The following is a 22,101-nucleotide window of genomic DNA, read 5'->3' on the forward strand; positions in this document are numbered from 1 at the left end:
GGAAGCAGAGAGACTTGTGCGAGGGGTATCAGGAGTACAACACACTTGCATCGGCCCAGCAGAGTCCAACCGCAGCGACTCTGAGTTCTGGGACGTCGTGTAAAGGACCGCACCGCGAGTGTCGCTGCCAGAGTCGGCACGGGCAACTGAGGCGGCCCTGCGGCGAGCCACACGCAGCTCCACCTCGCCGCACGTGCCACGTGCCTCTCACTCCACGTGTGACGTGTCTCTCACTCCACGTGCGACTTGCCTCTTCATTCCACGTGTGATGACGGAGTGGCTTCTGCCAGCTTCTATTCGCCGCGTTGCTTTTCTTCATTAGTTTTCCGTAAATATATAAATGTGTCATTAAACTCGCCACCACCCGACACAGCCAACTAGTAAGGGTTGTCACGTAAACAGAACGTGGCCAATTTATCACTAGTACAGCACACCGGTGTGTTGGAGAGCCAAGCCACAACATTTACAATCTGAGTACGACGTTTCGCCTGTAGTTACAATTAGCTTCATCAGGCGACAGCCAGATTTTATTTTTCGTAAATTTAGAGCCCCGGCTCACTCTCACAAATCGGACTCCAACCTGCTCTCTCGAGTCCTCCTCACCTGGTTACACAAACCAACTTGACGGGACTGCAACAAGCGGGTCCCTGTACGTGCGTCCGACTTATCTCGCACCGTACGCAGCCAACGGTGCTGATCGGAGGTGTGGAGGCACCTGGTGGCCACCTGGGCTAGTTGGGTGGCGGCGGCAGCGCGAATCTGCGGGGTCAGAGTCGCCCACGGGCGTGGCCAGGCCCACGGGCCGGGCCCACGGGCGGAGTGGCCGGGCCCACGGGCTCGCTACGCCGCTGAGGGACACGAGGACACATTTGAGATTGGGACGATGCCTTTTGCTGTCTGACCACGTCTCGTTATCATGAAACGGCTTCATACGCACCGCGTATCGAACAAGGGCCAATTCAGGAGGCAATGCAGCCCAACGTTTGCTAGAGACGCAGCAAGCGTGTAATTGGGGTTGTCATTGCACATGGCAGATGTTAATGAAAAGGCAACTTCTATGCTCGATTCTTTTTACAATCCACTGATTAGCCAGGCTGCGAAATACGTTTTAGAACTATTGCCGACACATTCCAACTAAGAAACAACTTCGATATCTCCCCGAATGCGTCGATGCGAATGACACATGGCACTGTTACGGCTTGTACGAACATATAGAGGGAAGTCGTCACTGTTTGTCACGTCAGTAGCGACGCTCGGAGCGACCTGGACACGCAGCGAGCTGCGGACATCGCCATGCCTGACAGGGACTGCTCACCCCGGCCTCGGAGGGACACATCATCACCCCGGACACATCATCGCCCCGGCGTCCTGGAGCTCGTCGCTAATGGCTGCAGGGAGCACAATGTACAATGACGCACGACTACTGCTGCAGTTTCTTCCTGCTTAATAAAATATTGCCATCGATTGCGAGATTGAATCCTTGGTGTGAGCAAAGCTGTTTGTCTGCCCTGCCTATTGATCACTTCAAAAGAAGCACTTAATAGGCATGCGCGTGCATTCACGGTCAGAGTAGCATATTCCCAGGGACAGCATAAATAAGGCCGGGCCCCTACTTATCTCTGAGAAAATGAGCTTCATGTGACCCTGAGCTTTCTGCAGGGCGAAGGGCAAGAAGCCATCTGTTCAGCGTAAAGCTTTGAAAGAATGTGGGCGAAGCACGCGCTTTTCACTGTACGGTGTTGACATTCTCTGGCGTCTGCCTCCTGCTTTCATTGCAAAGTGAACAGCGTGTGCACGAAACGATGCACAGCAGGTATTGAGTCGAAGACAAAGTCACCTGGCACGTGCCCGATCTTGTCAGATCTGGATTGTCCTCGGACAGGCCTCCACCAGGTATAACAGGTGTTACAGACTGCGAGGCGATGTTGGCAGCAGAGCTCAGTGTAGCATAGTCCAGTGTTGCACTGCGATTCTATATTCCCCTCAAGTGGATGCTCTCCACCTTCACCACCTGTACCGAGCGGCACGGTGACAGAACCGCACGGCGCAAGGAGCTCCCTCACGAAGCAGCGGATGAGCACGAGGCATGGACATGCGTGGAGCGAGGCGACACGGTCACCAGGGATGGCGGTGCTCCGCGGGGTTCAGAGGAACGGTTCTGCTACCAAGCTGGGTTGGCACGTCCCACTCGATCCCAACCGATTAGCTAAAGAGGCTTCAGTAATGTTCCACTGCACACACTAACCCAGATACACATGTCCTGTGCTGTTGCAGTTGTGTAAAAAAATATTTTCGTGTGAAATGCATTTAAGATGAGGACAAAAGTCAGCTCTCAGTTGAAAAACTGTCAATGGGAAATCCAGATGTTACAAAGTTTAACAATTGTGTTTATTAAGGCAACTTCACTGCAGACATAATGGAGTACAGATTTAGAAGTGATGATTTTATTGATTTAACGTCAAACATTTCCAAAATATTCATCTGTGGTGAACATGTGAGCAATTCGAATTTACAACCTCCAGCAGGGCTCGGTGCAGCTTCATTTGGTAAACCGCTCATTCATCGGGAATGCTCCCAGCTAGCCGCTAACAAGTGCACGCCAGTTCACCGGGACCGTCAATTCACGTGCAATCAACAATTACAGGGAAACGCTCTCTGCCTGTTGCCTTCGCCACTAACTGCCGCTGCGAGGTCAAGATGCAAACTTGTGTGCACAATCAACAAAGAGATCAATAATTAGCTTCGATGAAAAACAAACATCTTTAATCTTTAATGTTTTGTATAAAAAGCTGAAAAATAACGAGACGCGTGTACAAACCACATACTCTGATTAACTTTGTACAATGTTTATAAGGGGGGGGGGGGGAGGGAGAATATGCCACCTGGACTCTCAGACAAATCCTCAACCCTACGTCCGATTAAGGGCACGAGTACGATTGTTTACTTGAAGCAGTCCTGTCCCTTTCAGCATCCACAGCCTTGGAGGAGAGCGCGCGGATTAAGCAATAGCCTTAGCTTCAGGCAGAAAGGCCTCCCAGTATTTGATCAGCTGGAACAACAAAGAACGCCGGGGGGATTACAACGAGCGACAGTTTTACAACTCGCACACCGAGAACGCGAGTGGTGGACTGCAAAATAGAACACACGAGGTGACCAACGATTGCGGAGTTGTCATTCCAAATGCCACTACCCCCCCCTCGTGCCTCTGGAGGCTTTCAAACCATTCAGGCTCCTGGCTCCCTTCACACAGCGATAGGTGGCGCTCAATCACTGCCCCGCCACTCTGCATGGAGCCCGTTAAACATGGAATTATTGTTCGACATTCGTGGAGTTCACTAGAAATAGTCACCACCCACTGAGCAGGCCGAGCAGGTTGTAAACACCGACCACAATGCACCGAAACCCCAGCGTTGAGCGCTCACCCCCAGCGCCAGGAGCACCGTGGGGTCAGGGGTCAGGTCACGCTCCCTCTGGCACCGCTCTCCACCTGCTCCTTAACAACTCCTCCACACCGAGTCTCAATCGACTGCCGCCTCCGCGTGTCACCCAACCCAGATGCATTCCTATCTCGTTGGCCAAGATGCAATCACCAGTTGCACCACTCCCAGCGGTGCATTCAGTTGCACCACTCCCAGCGGTGCAACTCTCTTCTATTAATCGTTGCCCTTTCCAGCTCCTTTCCACATGAGCAACACTTACTTTTGTCTTTTGCCAGCATGTAAAAATGTAAATGGCATCTTACAGACTCACTCTGTTTTTGTCATGCAATCTTTTAAGATTGCTCCAACTTCATCTGATGTGAGATGCATATTCATGAATAATTTAATTCGGCCCATCACAAGTGCTGATAACATTTACCTGTTGCTGCGTGTTTATAAGAGACTCAATGTATCTGACAATCCCATTCTTGAAGTCCCTTACACGTTCTTTCTGTAAACATATAAAAGGCAAGAAATGTAAAATTAAAATTGCATTCAATAAATACGTATAATTTGAGATAACAATCTCATAGAAGATATCACCTTTGAAATAATATATTTTGCAATTATGGGAAGAAATGTAATCACACACAAAGCAGATGTGTGCAATGCAGGCACCTCAAATCTCATGACCTCCTTCCTGATGGTCTTTGAGACGATTTCAAACTCGCTCTCTCCTTGCTGCACCTTGGCATCCCACTGCTCGCAAAGGCAGATAACAACCATACACCATTTGCTATGTATGCAAAAAATAATACAATTCATGCTACTTAACATAAGCGATTACTGAATTAGATTTTGATCCTTAAAATGTGACAATTCATCAAATTGCCGAGGAGATTAATCGTTAAAACCTAGCTAAGCGGGGCAAATGCTGGGCACAACCGGACCCACCGGTGTCTCACGACTGGCCGACCATTCAGGGCGTATAAACGGGTCCTGCCCATTTCCCCCAACAGAGCAGCGTGCAAGGCGCTGCACGAATCCCGCAGAACGCAGCTGCCGGGAGCCGTGAACGGACCCGATGTCGAGGGTGAGGGGATAACTGGACCCTGCGATAAACCCCGAGGCAGGTCGGCGGACCCACCTCGCGGATCTCGTCCTTGGCCTGCTGCAGCTTGTCCGGCTTGTTGGCCCACTGTAGCTTGGCCTCGTTCTCGCGCTTCTTGTGCAGGTTGGCCTGCGCGTCCTGCCACCTCTGCCAACTCTTCGCCCGCTGGTCAAACACGCCCTGCGGCAAGAGCGAGCACGCAAACTGCGAGTTCGCCTCGCGGCCTCGAGGTTACGGAGGGAGGTTAATTCCGCGCGCGCCACTGGGCGCGCGTCGCTGGGCGCGCGTCGCGCGTACCCGGATGGAGGTGAGCAGGCGGATGTAGTCGGCGAGCAGCTCGGCGAAGACGTAGAGGTCGGCGTTGGCCTGCTCCTGGTGCAGGGCGTCGATCTTCTCCTCCACCTCCGCCAGCTGCGAGAGGGCGCGCGACAGCGCCGTGTTGTCCTCCGAGTTTCCCAGCATGGCCGCGCTCTTGGCAAACGCGGCCGTGTTCAAGGACATCTCTGCAGAGACGGACGAGGCCGTGAACAACGCGGTACTGCGCCCCTGTTTCCTGGCGGCAAAATCCGCGTCCAGTTTTACATTTCATCCGATAGCGGCTCGGCGGTAAAGCGGGCGGCTTCACAATCGGAGAGATGCCACTTCAGTCGTGGTCGGGGTTGGACTCAGCCCACCGTGCCCTTCAGGGTCAATAAAATGAATAGGCCAACAGCAGTTGTCCTATCGTTAAACTTGCTCCCAGCAGAACACTGCTGCCAGGAGTTCTCAGGACCTGTTCCATCGAGATGAGGGAACGCTGATTTTCACGCCATTTTAATGTTTGTGAGAATCAACTGCAAGTTGCATTTCACTTACAGGATGCCTCTCTCTCTCTCAAGCTACAGGGGATGATGTGTGGTGCCCATCTTAAAGCAAGCAAAGTCAAATTAAATGTTCTCCTCAAACCTTTCCGATGATTGACCAGTCCCTCAAAGTTGCCGTGAAGCTTGCGCAGCTGTGTTTCAAGGTTTTCAAACTCCAGTTGTTTCTCCTCAAACCACTGTGAAGACACCGCCACGTGAGCACGGCCAAGCAATGTCCACGCTGACACTGTCATTATTCAATATTACACCAAGCTTCCAAACGATGCATGCATCACTCCGATCCTCAAATCTCAAATCAACCCCAAGATCCCCCTCAAGATCATCAAGATCATCAAGATGCGCCGTAAACTTGCTCCCCCCCCCCCCCAATTGCCTGTCCACATCCACCCCTCCTCCCTCTCATGTCTCCCTCTGGCAATGCAAGTTCCACTCGTGGCAGGGAAAGTGAAACAAGATTGGTAATGCCATCCCGTTCCACACAAGAACCACCTCAGACTTCCCGACTAGCAAACTCGATCTCTCACTGTCACGCTCGCTGTTGCCAGCCGCCATATTGCGCTCCGCTACTGCTGCTGCTGGGCCAATGGGCGACCCCTCCGACCTTTGTTTAAAATAATCTAGACAACACGACTGGCCGCAGACTCGGCCGCCTGGCATCTCGGTGTTCGAGCGCACGGGCGATCGCGGGGGAAGGCCCCTTACCGAGTCCGACTCGTTCATCTTGATGGTCATCTTGTTGACGGCATCTGCCGCTTTGGTCACCATGCGCAGGATGCCCGCCCCACTCAGGGCCTGAGTGTTAACCGCTCGAGGAAGCTGCAAGCAAACGAGAGAACGCGCAGTGGACGAACGATTAATCTATTTATGTCGGCGGCTACACGCAGATCTCTAAATGTTTCATGTCAGCTCCCACCCAGCGTCCGCTCATCACAGTGCGGAGTCGTGACGGTGTGTTTACAAACTCAGCTATTCATGCTCAGTGGCATAGTGGACAACAGGAGGGGTCGCGCATCCCCGACACCCGGAGCAATAACAGGACACGCGAGAGAATGACACATGCAGGGTGAGGCCTGCTGCATGTGGGGATATCTGGTAATGATCCAAGATAATTGTATAACTAAAATGAGCTCATTCACTTTGTAATACCTCATCTCTTTCCAAGAAATCCCTGAAGTCTGGATCTTGCATGAGGGTAGGATGTTTTGAAGTTCTCTGGAGATATCTGCCAAAGAAATTAAACAGATAATTTATGCACTCTGAGGACAGTAAATTTACTCAATGAAACGGACGAAAGAATCTGTGTGATACAAGACGGCTCAATGTGAACGTGCGGCTTGCACTGCTCAAGCGCGTACCTCTCCAACGCAGCGCGCCTCCTCTCCACAAACTCGACAGACGAAGGATCGTCCTTGCCCACCTTCACTTTGGTCATACCTGCGTGAAATTAAAAAGATGGACACATGGACGAATGTTTGGTTAAGGAGACCTACAAACTAGTATTTGCTACGTCCTGAAAACAATACGTGCATTAAACTGTCCGTCCGAGGGTATTTTCTTATGGTTTCATGACACCATAGCTACTTGACACACAATCCACCAATACCATTGCTCAGAAATGTATACATTTTGTGGGAAAGATTACCTACACTAAAATTCCTCTCATGTTGAACTTCTTTCGCACCGTACGTAGGCAACCATGCTAATTGGAGGTGCGGGCTCTGCATGCTACAGGCAGAGCGCGAGTACGTGGGGCTGAGCACGTTGCCAACGCGAGCGTCCGCGTGTAACCGCGAGAGCGCAAGTCCGCGTGTAACTAAGCATGCGCAGTCTGCGTGTAACTGTGCGCGCACAGTCCACGTGTAACCGTGCGCACACAGTCCGGGTGTAACCGTGCGCGCACAGTCCGGATCGGCGTGCTCAAGGTGCGCTTCAGCCCACTGAGGTACAACCACGGTGTGAGACAAATGTGTCGCGGGTCACCTAAGACACTCTTCTCTGGTGCGGGTGGCACGATGAAGCCACTGTGACTGAATTTCTCCGTCAGCTTCTCGTAGAGGCCCAGGAAGTCGCTGAACCTCCGCTTCACTGTGAATTCCTTCCTTTTGAACATGGGCAGCGAGGTCTGCAATAAGAATGCGAGGCAACCGTTACAATGAAACACGCGGGAAAAGGCACACACAGCCCCCACGCTGCTGCTGTGTTCTCAATAGACACGCGTTGACAAGTATGACACATTAAACTCGGCTATACGGTTTTACAGCATCTCTTTTACAAGTAAATGTGCCGTTCAAGGAGATAACAGTCCTGCCAACCGCACAGCACGAACACGTCTAGCATGTTGGGTTAGAAAAATCACGCCGCATAACCTAGCAAAATGCGGTCAGGCAGTGCACGGAGCGCGGCTCCTCTCTGCAGGGTAATAGACTGCCCTCTTGTGGCCGCTGCTCGGGAGTGAAATGAACAAGTCCAGTTCGCTCCGTGGTCCCTGCAAGGACTGTGGGGGGGAAGCTTTACTGTGCATGTTTGGCATGTGGGGTAAGTTTTGATTGACTGAAGCAAGGATGCCAGACAAATTAAGGCTTTAACATTCACTACCTACTCTTTTAACTACAGCAACGCCGTGATTATATGGTTTTGGGTCGATAAACAATTTAACCTTCAATATTGTTATTAGAGGTTGCAATATATAAATGCAACAGAATTCGAAATTTTAAGGCAGCTTTTCTGGAGCACGAGATTGCGATAATGGACGCAAGGGCCCCTTGTTCACATCGAGAGTGATGCACACGTTGGTTGGTCTCCTCTGCTGCCTTGCCTGGAGGTGCACTCCATGCAGTCAACTCCCATAAAATCAAGGGCACTCTTCTTCCAGATGGAACGGGGTCATGGCACCCCCCTTGCTTTTAGTTTCAAAGTGTCACATCCGCGAACCGCACACTCCGGGCTCCAGCCTCGTGCGGTCCCACTTAACAGTCGCCCTGGATTCGTGTTAGAGGACGGCCGATTCTCCTATCGTCATAACAACGGGAACAGTGACCCAGGGTTTTCCTTGTTTAAATACAGCTGGAAAACATTGATGCATAGGGGCAATGTTATTTTACTGTGGTGATGAAACCAACATCCAACCTGTTTGCATGCAGCGAAAGCTCATGCTCCCATACTTGTTTCTTGCCTCCTTCCGCGTCTATCGTCTCGTCGCTTGGATTTTAAAGATTGCGAAATTACGTGATTCATAATATCTCCACCACAATTATTTATTAATTTTCTTTCTACTTGACTTTACCGAAAGAACCAAAGAGTAACTCCACTATAATGTTGTTACACGTGCCAGTGAAAAATACTGCCCCAACTGGAGGTTTTCCAGCTCCTTTCTTATACTGGAGGTTTCTCAAGCAAGCGATGCAGCATGCTCCGATTCGGTCGCACGAGCGGCCTGACGCTCCATGCGTCTCCCGCCTCTTCCTCACGTCTCCGCTTTTCAAGGGTGATTCCATGACAATTGTTAAAAAGTACTCAGGTTTTAGAAATCTAGCTTTAGGCATGTGCGGCTTTCAAGAGCTGTGCTGGTTGACTACCGCAACGCCGCTAAGAGGCCACTCAACACCTGCGAGTTCACGCAAAGCCAAGGAGTGTGACGCGTATCGTTTCCTTCTTGCTTTGCTGCAACTGCTCGGGGAAGGGTTTGTCGCTGCTGTGTCGTAGCTTTGCGTCCTGACAAGTGACTGCCTCGCTACTACACCGCCGTGGGTTTCTATCGCAAATTAAACAATGTTAATGGTGTTGAAGTAAAATAAATAAAACCTGCAGCTGCTAGGAATTTAAATAATATTTTCAAGTTTGCTCTGGAATGGCACCCTCAGGTCGTGAGAAGAGCTGCACTTGCAGGGAGGACGCGGAGTGGGAGCTCCAGTGGCCACACACAATGGCGCTCTACCCGTCGAGGAGCGGCTTGGCTGGCACGCGGTCAGGCGACCGTAACGAGGCAACGCGCAGTGCCATTGAATACAAGAATACAGTAAACCTATGATGTTCAATTCTTACCGTAGTAGTGACATTGTAAGCCATGTATGCATTCATTCCGTCACCTAAAGAGAGAGAATATACTGTGTAAAACAAACAAAACTCTAAACACTTGTATTAATTCCAGTTCATGAAGAGCATTACAATAAGTGCGTTATTATACATGCAAAAACAATAAGCACTCACCAACTTTCTCTGGGTTTGTAATTGTTATTCGAAAGTCAAAGGTGTCTCCACTCTCTTCCTCTTCAATCTAACATCAAGAGACAAATGCTTGAATGAACAAAATTAGTCTTGCCCTTGATATTATTTATTTCAATAATTATTTCAGTAGGGCATTACAATTCTCACATTTTAGCAGGGTATAATGCACTTGAATTATCTCACATTAGACAACAAATGTGGTTGAAGTCTGGTGATCAGTCCCTACAGTCCTGTTAATATGCAAATGCCTCCAGTTAGTACAAACGTTTAGCAAAGGTGACACAGAACTCAAAATATATTTTTCCAGAAGACTGGATTTCAAGCAACGATTTGAATTAATGAGAGGACACTGGTGATTCAAACCCATCCTATTAGAATCGAGGTAGTTCTTGTGTTAATGCTATTGTTCTCAGCCTTTCAATGGGTTACAACTTAGGAAATCAGCACGTTTTCGTTTAACACACTTTATGAAATGGCTACTAAAATTATATTGTTCCTTTCCCGATGTGATAGAACATAACTGGCTGATCCATGAGAATGATGTGATGTTTATTAAAATAAAAAACTACTATTTCCAGCATTAGTGGCTTGAAGCCTGGTCAATAATCCTAAATCAGAGGCTAATGATCCTGCAGAATCAGTAGTCTCACTCTCAGTGCATGTGATGCCTAGGAATCCACAGCTGGCAACACAGTTTATGTACCACACCCAAAAGCACATTCCAGTGTTTGACTGCAAGTCTGCGCATGCATGCTGGTACACAGGCTCACACACTTGCGCTCGCTCGACTGCGTGTGTTGATCCGCATTACAAAGTCAAATATTCCTGCGTAGCCTTTCGCAGATGGTTGTGGACATATCCAGGTGCACACACACGTGTAGGGAGCAGCAACAGTGGTTCACACATTGGGCTACGCTCACAGCAACCTGGCATTGGCATAAGTGACGAGTGTTATAGGAACCTGTCCTGGGCATCACCTAGGTTGACTCAGCCATACATTAACTACCTGGTATAAGGTGTGAACACCTGTACCGGAAAAAGGACAATGTGTGTTGTGCTGGCCACACAATCCATTCTGTGCGTGCCAAGCATCAAAACAGCACTTGCCCTCACAGTCCATAAAGCTACATTAAGGACCTTTGTCTTGTGTGTACTCGATAACTATTCAATGTATGCGTCAATATGTGTTTGTGTGTGTGGTTGTAAAATGTGGGGTCAGTATTCGTTGTATTTGTCCATGATGCGGTTGTCCACACCTCATCTCGGGTCCTCTGAAAGGACACGAGCTTGGAGGCTGCAGGGACAGGGCTGGGTGTGATGGCATCAGGTTTGAAAGATGACGCCATGTCACCTCGACTTGGCTTCACAGTGGGCCCTGGGTTGGCAGCAACGGAGATTCTGTTGACGGGGCTTTCTAGAGACACCTCCTCCGTAGCCTCTATAAAAGACAGCAACCATTCTGTATTGGCAAACAAGGCAGAAACCAACAGAAGGTAACGAAGCAAATCCATACGTGTAAAAAGTTGTTACTCGGTTGAAGAGACTTCACCAGCAAACAGATCATCTGGGTCGTCCTCGGGTGAGGTGTCCAGGGACTGAGCCTGCAACCCGTTGGACTTGGAGCTGCTTTCCTCTGACAGCAAGCTGGCTGGCTCCGGCGGCGAGAAGGGGCTGATCAGATTCTGTTGAGTGAAACAAAGTATTAATTCAGGGAAATGAAAGTCACTGTATAAAGATAGAAGCAGAACAAATAGAAGTTTACTGCTGGATAACAAAGAGGCCATTTGTGAGAAAGTATGAAGCAAAGCCTCTGTTAACAAGTCTAGTTCTAACTTCCAGTAAAGCAGTTTGAGCATTGCCTGTTTCCCTTCTACGGTGATGGAGCTGAACCAATACAAGACATTCCACATTTCCATGTCAGACAGCAGTTTGTGTGCGGATGTTGGCGATGTAGCAGCATACGAAAACCTGGTGCAGCACACGCCACTTGATGACAAAATAGAAATTTAGTCAACCAAATCCTAATTATTATTAATTGTTCATTATACATTTGAAATCATGTAAGGCTGGCAATGACAGAGTTCCTCCTTTCATATTAAACAATAATATTCTTCGCCATAGTAAAACCATTGATCTTCACGACACAGCAATCTCATCTGACCTGTCGTGGTATTGATGTATTACTAATCTGGCTAAAAAGGCATTGAAGAAGCGTGCCAAAATATTGCTATACAAAACACAGATTTGGCTTAAGTTGGAATGCTCATCATATCCGGGGTGTAGCAGGTTGTTCCTACCTCACTGCAGTTGATATGATTTAGAGTAAAGCAGCAGTCAGGGTGACGGATGATGCAGCACTCACCGAATCACGCAAGAGGTCATTCGCCTCCTTATAACGCTACTACCATGGTTACTCTTCCCATTAGTTTCACGCATTGAATTCTGCACCCGTGTTGAAGACTCGAACTAAAAAACTATTTCATGTTCATCTAGACCATTTTATACCACCACACTGCACCTCCGATTAGCACGGTTGGCTATGTACGGTGCAAAAGAAGTTCAACCACCAGATTGCAGCTCACAATACTGCTTCACGTTTGAATTACCTCCCAATGTCTTTCATACAGCAGTTATTGTAATATTGCTAAACCAAGGAAACGTGTTCACTGAACTTTAACAGTGCTATTTGGTGCTGGCCTTTCTAAGTTTTTGGCCATTGGGCCTGTGCCTTGCAATTGTGAGAACAATAATGAGTGCAAAGTTTTGCCGGTAAGTGTGCGGACAGTATACATACCACTGGAGCCACAAGCTGCTGCAGTGTTTGCTGCCGAGTGTAGTGTTTACTCAAACAGGATACACGTACAGTACTTTAGTTTTGTGAACCAGTGTAGACCATTAACGTGGGAGATCAGAACATCGCGCAAACACCCACATTAGTCTTGTACAGTGCGTGTGCTAAATCTCAGTTTAGTCACATACGCACTAATAAATATGTTCCAAGATTATAATTAAAAACGTACAATATTATTACTGCCCGGAGATGCACAATATTACCACGAAACAATAATTAATAATACTGCATTGACATTGCCAAGATTCATCAAGATTTGAAATACCCAGGAATGAGGAATTTGAACATTGCTCAGTGATGACCGAGTTAAATATTACCTAAAACTACCAAAGTAAACATTACCCAAGAACACCGCCACAAAGTACTGACAATTGATTAATCCTAAACCGCTGCGAGTTCGTGATGTGACTCAAAGGTCCTTAGCCGGCAATTGAGGCGAACCTCGAAGATTACGAACCACGCAGATTGCGAACCATGCAGACTGTGAACCACGCAGACTGCGAACCTCGTCTGTATGACGTTGTTCCTCCAGTGCGAGTTTCTCCTGCACAGGACTCGTGATGGGATTGAACAACCATCCCCCAATGCTGCCCCCTCGTGCACACCAATCCGAAGACCGGGAATCTTTATCAGAATCTTTATTTATCCTGGATAAATCCGATGAGCTGTGAAGCTCTTTTTCACAAAATTTAGTAGACTCAATAAGGCTGTCTTGTGGAAATAGGTGTGATTGATATTATTTTAAAACGCAATCGTCTGACACTACCAATTTAAACAAGAATATAAAGCAGTACACAGACATTGAGACCCGCGCATTGCAATGCGGAACCTGGAGACCACCGGTTGGAGGTGGTCGCCTTTTTGGTGACAGCGGCGGTGATAGTGAAGGAAAAGGTGGAGACCACCATGTCCAGCGTGTGATGGTTGTGGTGGTGGTGGAGTGACTTCAAGTTGAGACCTCACTCTGACAGTGGCCATGATGGTGATGATGCAGTGGAGGTCGTGGTGGTCATGGGGATACTGAAGGAGATGACGTTGGGATGGAGAACTGATCTTGTGAACTTGTCTCTATAGTTGGAGACCGCTCGACACCCTAGTGGTGGTGAGGCAGTAACCCCCCCCCCGCCTTACAGCGACCCAGACGGCGCTTTGACGCGGGGGACAATGACGCCGACAGCGCATGAAGGGGGGCTGCTGGCGAGTTCATGCGCCGCCGCCGTCCTGTTCACCGTAGACTCCACCGGGACCGTCAATAGCAGCAGCTGCTGGTAGTGCTGCTGGTGGTGGTGGTGCCGCTGGTGGTGTTTGGTGGTGCTGCTGCTGGTGGTGGTGCCACTGGTGGTGGTGGTCCTGGTGGTGTTTGGTGCTGCTGGTGGTGCTACTGGTGGTGGTGTTGCTGGTGGTGCTGCTGGTGTTGTTGGTGCTGATGGTGGTGCTGCTGCTGGTGCCACTGGTGGTGGTGCTGCTGCTGGTGCCACTGGTGGTGGTGCTGCTGGTGGTGGTGTTGCTGGTGGTGCTGCTGCTGGTATTGCTGGTGTTTGGTGCTGGTGGTGGTGCTGCTGATGGTGCTACTGGTGCTGGTGGTGTTGGTGCTGCTGGTGGTGGTGTTGGTGCTGCTGGTGGTGTTTGCTGCTGGTGGTGGTGTTTGGCGGTGTTGGTGGTGGTGTTGGTGCTGCTGGTGGTGTTTGCTGCTGGTGGTGGTGTTTGGCGGTGTTGGTGGTGGTGGTGGTGTTTGGCGGTGTTGGTGGTGGTGTTGGTGCTGCTGGTGGTGGTGTTGGTGCTGCTGGTGGTGGTGTTTGGCGGTGTTGGTGGTGGTGCTGCCGGTGGTGGTGTTGGTGCTACTGGTGCTGGTGGTGCTGCTGGTGGTGTTTGCTGCTGGTGGTGGTGCTGGTGGTGGTGCTGGTGGTGTTTGGTGCTGCTGCTGGTGGTGGTGCTGCTGGTGCTACTGGTGCTGGTGGTGCTGCTGGTGGTGCTGCTGGTGGTGTTTGCTGCTGGTGGTGGTGCTGGTGGTGGTGGTGCTGGTGGTGTTTGGTGCTGCTGCTGGTGGTGGTGCTGCTGGTGCTGGTGGTGGTGTTTGGTGGTGGTGTTTGGTGGTGGTGTTTGGTGGTGGTGTTTGGTGGTGGTGTTTGGTGGTGGTGTTTGGTGGTGGTGTTTGGTGGTGCTGCTGGTGGTGCCACCCGCGAGAGCGCGAGGCCCTTCCGGCTCTCGGCCTCCCGGGCCCGCGCGCCCTGCACCCAGCTCGCGCACCCAGCTGACCTCGGGGTTGCTGAGGACGCTGGTGAAGATGTCGGCGCCATCGTCCTGCTCCTGCTCGTCTCCCTCCTCCTCCTCCTCGTCGTCGTCCTCGCCGCCGCGCGTCTTCTCCTCCTCCTCGTCGTCGTCAAAGAGCGGCGGGGGCTCTCGCTCCGCCGCCATCTTCGCCTCTCGTGACGTTCACGTGACCGCCGCGCCTGCCCCACGTGACTTTGACGCCGCTTGGCCGCGACCCCTCCCCGCCCACCGCGCGCCAATCGGCGACGAGCGTGTGCACGAGCTCAGCCAATCGGCGACGAGCATGTGCACGAGCTCAGCCAATCGGCGACGAGCGTGTGCACGAGCTCAGCCAATCGGCGGAGCAAGCACAGAACCCGATTTGGCCCAACCATCGATCAGTTCCAATGACAACAAATGAGGCCAATCGGCTGCGAGGAGCTCTGGCGTCTGGTGAAATGGGAGGGGAGGAGGGGGTCCGGCGAGCCAATCAGAGCCCAGGGTGGACGCCCTGACAGCGGGGCGATTATAATTATAATTCGTCTGATGTAGATCAAATGATGTAATTCAAATCTAGACTGATGTAAATGTCCACGCGATGAGAAGCCACTTTGTTGAATTATCATTTGTGGCCAGGTCGCGTAAATTAATAGTTCAGTGAGCTCTACCTAGTAAGATTAAAAAACATTGTTTAGTTGTATTCGTACGTCTATTTAAGTGATTTGTTTGCCTTTCCTATACTTTACACTCCTACCGTGTTTTAGTATCGTTTGCTGTGTAACGGTTTGACCCGCCCCGACTGGACATCTGTGAAAAAGAGCTTTATAGATCATCGGATTCCTCCAAATACAAAGATTCTGAATCTTCGGAAGAGGGCGGGGCTGGGGCGGGGCTGGGGCGGGGCTGGGGGCGGGGCTGGGGGCGGGGCGGGGCTGGGCTAGGGGCTATTCGAGGAGGCGGGGCTCGGGTCGTGGTGCCAGAAGCGAGGGTTCCCCTCCAGACGCCGCGGGGTTCCCACGTGCGGCCCCGTGCATCGCGGTGCGATCTCGGAGGGACCCGCGGGCGCCGGGTCACAGCAGCCGACAAACTCTCTCATCTCTCTTTCTTGTGATGGACACACACGGTCACGTGTCTCTTAAAGAGCTCTGGGCAAGCGATGATGGAAGGGAAGTGCAAAGTCGACCAGTGCAAAGTCGACCAGTGCAAGCCGCGCGCGGCTCACCCCAAGGCGGTGCTCGTCGTTGCCGGCCTCTGTGCCGACAGGGCCCGGGTCGCGCTCTCCGCCAGCGGCGCGTGGCCGCTGCGATGGGCGACTCGGCACGTGGTGCGCGTCCTGTGCGGAGAGGCGCACGTGGCAAGGCGGCACGTGCGGTGACGGGGGGTGGCCGCTGATTGTTAATTGCTTCTTGTTGTTAATTCGAAGTCTGTCTTGAAAGGTCGCCTCTTCAAATGGCCCGTGCCCCAAGTCGTGTCCCCTGCCGCGGCTCGCGTGAAACTCCTCGCCTCACGTGCGCGGGGCGCGTGCGTGGGAACTCGCGGGTGAAATGCGCCAATTTACAAAAGTAGAAAGTTATTACTCCGATTGTGTTATTCACGTTCACGATCCTCGGTTCTTGTTCAGGAGGCGAGCGAGCGCCCTCCAGCAGAGCCGACAGCGGCGCCCGCGGCTCTGGGGTTGTGTTCCGGCTCGATGCCGATGGTTGTTGTTTGGGGTTGACGACGAGACGAGAGGGTGAATGTTGACACGGCGCGGACTCCGTGCGTGGTGGTCGTTTTCCTCGAGGCCGCAGCACGGAGAGAGGCGCCACGGCGACTCGGGCGGCAGGTGGCGCTCGCGAGCCTCCTCACCAGCAAACACTCAACACTCACTACTCACTCACCACTACTACTCACCAACACTCACCACTACTCACCAACACTAACACACTCACCACTACTCACCACTACTCACTAACACACTCACACAAGCACTCACCACTACTCACCAACACTCACCAACACTCAACAACACTCACCACTACTCAACACTACTCACTCACCACTACTCACCACTACTCACCACTACTCACCAACACTCAACAACACTCATCAACACTAACATACACTCACCAACACTAACACACAAACACTCACCACTACTCACCAACACTCACCAACACTCAACAACACTCACCACTACTCACCAACACTCACCACTACTCACCAACACTCACAATCACTCACCAACACTCACAATCACCACTACTCACCCTCACCAACACGAACACTCACACACAATCACTCACCACTACTCACCCTCACAGAATCTCTCACTACTAACCCAACCACTCACTAATACTAACCATCTCCAACACAACCACTCACCCTCACTAAAACACTCACCACTACTAACCCTCACCAACACGAACACTCATACTATCCCTCACTAACACAGCTGCTCACCATTACTAAGCCTCACCCAACCACTACCACCAAGTCGATCACTCACGATGAGGGTCATTAAAATCGTGTGTTTATTAATAAAACTCGAATCACGGTTACCTGTTTGCCGCACGCATCAAATTGCCTCGCGACAAACCGCACGTGACCCCGCGTTACTTTTTTCGGTAAAGTGACGTAGAAAGAAATTAAATAATAGAATACGACGTTTCGATTGCAACTCAAGCAATCGTCATCAGGTAGAAAACAAACCTAGTGAACTTAGAAATACATTGCAATACAACACAGAGAGTCGGCTAACACCACAATCAGCACCTTGCCTGATCAACCTGATGACGACTGCGTCTGTTGAAATCGCGAAACGTCATATTCCATTATTTTATTTATTTTATTTATTTTATTTCTACGTGACTTTACCGAAAGAACCAAAGGGTAATTCCTGCAGTCACAAAAGCTTCCAATCAAGTTCGAACGTGACCCCGTTTGTAACCGACACACGGCGGGAGATGTTACAGCGGCGTTTGGTTCGTGCCCTGGACTTGCAGGCAGAGGTTGCCCGTTAGATTCCATCTCCCGGCGCGGCAGGTGAATCGTGGCTTCACCACAGCTCCCTCTGCCAGCAGTGGCGGAAGGCAGCAGTTTCAGGGCTGCGCCTTTGCCTTTTACCACGGCTGTGGGAGTGGGGCTGTATGTTGCGGGGAGATGTATAGGTGTGTAAAGGGCTACACGTACACAGTATATCACCGACCCTGAAATCAGTTCTAAATGTAAAATTGTACTTTGCCCCTTTAAAAGAAATGGAATGGAAAGATAAATTAAGATCAGAAGAAGATCGGTTGGCGAGTTTTTTTATTTGCAGCATCTCCGATAACACCAGCAGGGTGGAAATCACGATGCCGAACAGATTCGTGGTAAATACAATCACTCACTTTGTGGAAGCGGCACAGTGCGGCATTCGATACGAGATCACTTTCATTTGCAATGCATCCCTCATCCGTCATAATTTTCTTCCAACAACAATCTGCGATTACAAAGTAAATCTATAAACACCATTCTCAGCGATGGCTAAATGTGGTGATTGATTATGGCATGGGTAAATGCCCTTCTCTGACTGACATGATGCAAAACAAGCTGGCAAGCCAGGAGAGAAAGTTGGCCTGTGATTTGTCTTGGAGGAGGTAATCGCGCTGCACCCTCAGTGTAGCAGCAGAGGTGCAGCTGTCTGCGCACTGGGAGAGATTGGTGTCGTACTATTGTTGTTGTTGCATCCTGTTGATAACATAAAGACCAGGGAGCGCTGAACACTCGCCTGGACTTCACAAACCACTGGAGGCCTCGCGCCTGCTGCGTGTGGGTGGTGTGCGGGGTGGACACGTGCGGGGTGGACACGTGCGGGGTGGACACGTGCGGGGTGGACCCCTCGACATCGACAGTCACTGGCGTGCGGCCTCCTCCAGCCACAGGCGTTTTCATGGACAGATCCGCGAGTTGGCCAGACGAACGGGAAGTCACTTCATTTCCATTTAACTCGCGAATTCTGTATCTTGCAACTTTGTGTAACGTGGTTGGGGTTGGCACCACAGAATGGTAGAGTTTGTACCTGACTGTGTGTTGGCGATTGCGACAGCCCGCTCTGTAAGAGGATTGAGGACCTTCACAAGGGCAAGGGAGGACAGTCCCAACATTCAAATAAAATAACACACGCGTTGTATTTTCTGTGGTGAATGAATATATCAATACACTATCAACTGTTGGGGGTCTCGGGGGAAGGGCGATCACCGCCCTCGCCCCCATCGCTCCCCCGCGTGTCCTGTGATCCAGCGCAGCCGCCTTGGCTATGGAACCCCAGTCCGCGTGTTCCATCACGACTCCGTTTACGTTCGAACAGTGGCGCTCACCACAGAGCCCCCCCCCCCCGAGCCCTCGCCTCCCCGCGAGCTCGCAACGCGACACGAGGCGGCGCGGGCGACGGGCGCCATCATCCGCGCCAGGCATCGTTGGCCAACAATGAGGGACTCCGAAGGGAGATGAGACCACCTCCACCCACCCACAGGAGCGCGAGGGAGCGTCCTCTAGACTCCTGGGCGAGGCAGGAGGCAGAGTGGAGCTCACCGTGACGGGCTGCTCGCATCTTTGCACAATTTGTCCATTTCATCGGGAGCGGAGCGCGTCGACGGCCGCCGACGGAGCCTGCGCCCTGGAGCCTCTCACCTCCGAACGCCGCCGCCGCCTCCTCCCTCACCTCGCCTACTTAGCCGACATCGTGTTGGGCGAGACGTCTGTAAGAGATGAACCCCGCTTCAAGGGTGCACCGTTCTAGAGACGTCACCTGATAGTGGCAGCCTCTACAACGGCGAGGAATAACGCACGGAGCGAGGCGAGGGTTAAAGTATTAGCCGACTAAAACACATAGCATGAGCAGCACAGAAACTGGGATGGTCCTCATTTTAATGAGTTTATAAAAAATGTATGAAAACGTTGCGAACATACATTTTTGATGAACAAATTAATCAATTCAGAGTTCCTGTAAATGTCAAATTGCATTAATTGGCTTTGGTGACAGACGATTCGCTCACGCCCAGCCCCGTGCTGCCCACGAGCCCGTGGCGAGTTTGCGAGCGCCTCGTCAGCACGGAGGCCACGTGGGTTGGTCGCCACTTTGCCAGCGCGGGATGTGGCTGACGACCCAAGCGAGGTCATCACGCACCGCGTGTGAAGGAGACATCGTCGCACGCGTTCTAAACGCATTCCCTTAAACGGTGTCATTGACACCAATAGCCTCTCCGCAGACGGCGTCATGGCAGTTCAAACGCGTTAGCGGCGCGTTGCGTTTCGCGATCCTCTGTGCCCGCCAGGTCTGATGGGATGTCATCGCAGGAGCGGGGAATGTGAATTGGATCGCGGGGAGCCACGAGCGGGTCTCCCCTCCGGGTCCCGGGCGGTTGGTTGCATCGAGGCTAATGAAACGGATGGTAAAGGGGAACTGAAATAGACAAATGTAAACTGATGGAGCAGTCCAGTGCAGGCTGGTTTTTATTAAACTCCACAAGGGCAATTAATGACTTGACCGCTGATGGGTCTCCAGTCGCCAGCCGCTACGCAGCCCGCGAGGCGCAGTTCCCTCCCTCCCTCCCCCCGCTTTGATCCGGGATGGATGTCACGGACGACAGGTCGTGGTGCGGGGTCTTCCCCTTCCCCCATCCTCTCACTCGACTCTTCCCCTGCTCGTACACACGCGCAGATCACCTCACTCAAATGTCACGCTTTGAAAAAAGAGTCATATACCGCACAATCCACCTCACGTGCCACGCTCGCACGCACGTGTAATTGAGAATTTACATTTGATGATTATTTTTGCACGACGTTTGTTGATCTTCGGCAGCCACGAGCAAACTGCTCCCGGATGAAGGCCTCTCCAAGCCGGTAGCGCCTCGCACGGTCCTGCGGGCCATCGATCCACCCCTCATCCACCCCTCTCCTCCACGCGAGCTGGCAGCACTCAGCACTCCGTCTCCCCCGGCGGACGAGCTCGCCGGAATGACCCCCTCCTCTGGGCTCTGGCCACGAGTCCCGGGGCGGCCTGGCCACTCTGTTCATCCCGGACGAGGTGCGTGGGGCACGGCCTACCCCTGTACCCCTCCCCATCAGAGCTCTCCCTGCCGTGTCGCCGACAAGACAGACGACGACCACGCCGCCTCCTCCCTCATGGAGAGCAGCAGCTGCTGCAGCTGCCGTCGTCGTCGCCTTCACTGACATCTCTCAACGTCAAAGTGCCCTCCTCCTGCTGCTGCTGCTCAAATGAGCAATGGTGTGTTGCTCATCTCCCGTCGAAGCCCTGACCCAGTGGTGGGAACTCCGTATTCATATGGTTGGGGCGAGTCCATCCATAGCACAGCTCTCGTTGACCGCCCCACAAAGTGGTACATATTTTATCGATCCCCAGAAAGATGATGATAGGCCGAGTCAATCCCCAAACAGGGATCAATTCGCGACCTTCCGAGGGGGAGTCGCCTGATCTGCCGCTCAGCTGCCCGCTCGGAAACCCGTGCACGAGAGTGACCGGGTTCTGTAACAGCGACACATCCACATGCTCGAGTCTGTTCATTCGCGAGGATATTGAATACCGACGGTGAGTGCCATTGACATCGCCCTCCGTACCGGTGCTTCTGAGAGGCCCGTGTCCAGGTGGTCCAACTTTAAACCGGTTTCTCGTTATCGAGCTTCATCAGCGAGGCTTCGCTTTTCACACGCGGCCCCGGGGGACCCATTGGCTAATGAACTCGACGTGCAATGTTATTTGTTGGCGATGAGACGTATCCCTCTCCCACGTTCACCACGTGTCGGCTTTCGCGACAAATAATATGATCCAAGATTGATTAGCGATCTGAAGATGCCGGCTGTAGCTAGCAGCGCCCCCGATGTCTGGACCTGCGTCTGGAGCTCTCCAGCAACACCCGCGCTGATGCTCAAGCAGCGGCTGGCCACGCGTGTTCACCACGTGGCAACTTCATGGATTGCCCGCGTCGGCAATGAATCGCATCCCTCTGATCGTCATCTTGCCGCGCCCAGTCGGCCGAGACGGCGGCGGCGCTGCGACGTCTTGGAAGTGGGGACGGGGAGCGACTGGGAGCGGGCACGTCCCCCCCCACGTCCACCCCTCACGCCCTCCCACGTCCACCCCCACGCTCCCCCCACGCCCCTCCCCGTCCACCCCCCACGCTCCCCCCACGCCCCCCCCCGTCCACCCCCCACGCCCCCCCCACGCCCCCCCCCGTCCACCCCCCACGCCCCCCCGTCCACCCCCCACGTCCCCCCCGTCCACCCCCCACGGGATGACGCCGCCTCGTGGACCCGGGGCACTTGGGGCGAGGGCACGGCTCCCTCGAGGCCCACGGAGTTCACGTTGCGGCTCAGGCTCCGAGGTCCATCGCCCTGAGGTTGTGG

The 22,101-nt window shown here is 52.2% G+C and overlaps 1 protein-coding gene across 1 annotated transcript; it reads right to left on the reverse strand.

Annotated features, from left to right (window-relative positions):
* Positions 1 to 2,422: 2,422 nt before the first annotated feature.
* LOC144935586 (sorting nexin-2-like) lies at positions 2,423 to 14,922 on the reverse strand. The gene is made up of 15 exons (XM_078862397.1): positions 14,725 to 14,922; positions 11,167 to 11,299; positions 10,874 to 11,055; positions 9,600 to 9,666; positions 9,435 to 9,478; positions 7,374 to 7,515; positions 6,749 to 6,827; positions 6,540 to 6,615; positions 6,096 to 6,209; positions 5,476 to 5,569; positions 4,828 to 5,033; positions 4,567 to 4,710; positions 4,098 to 4,178; positions 3,859 to 3,930; positions 2,423 to 3,049 (listed from the first exon to the last, which is right to left on the reverse strand). Exons 1-15 carry the CDS (start codon positions 14,881 to 14,883, stop codon positions 2,999 to 3,001), a joined length of 1,644 nt encoding a protein of 547 aa, XP_078718523.1. The 5' UTR covers positions 14,884 to 14,922; the 3' UTR covers positions 2,423 to 2,998.
* Between the last annotated feature and the right edge of the window lie 7,179 nt (positions 14,923 to 22,101).

Source organism: Lampetra fluviatilis, chromosome 13 (assembly GCF_964198595.1).
Source record: "Lampetra fluviatilis chromosome 13, kcLamFluv1.1, whole genome shotgun sequence".
In the NCBI taxonomy this organism is placed as follows: domain Eukaryota; kingdom Metazoa; phylum Chordata; class Hyperoartia; order Petromyzontiformes; family Petromyzontidae; genus Lampetra; species Lampetra fluviatilis.

Excerpts from the sequence above, each read along its gene's own strand:
- LOC144935586 (XM_078862397.1), bottom strand. The coding sequence starts at position 14,883 with ATGGCGGCGGAGCGAGAGCCCCCGCCGCTCTTTGACGACGACGAGGAG. Across the intron at positions 11,300-14,724 it reads GCGTCCTCAGCAACCCCGAG|AATCTGATCAGCCCCTTCTC; the intron begins GTCAGCTGGGTG and ends TTCACTCAACAG. Across the intron at positions 9,667-10,873 it reads TTCAGAGGACCCGAGATGAG|ATTGAAGAGGAAGAGAGTGG; the intron begins GTGTGGACAACC and ends TCTTGATGTTAG.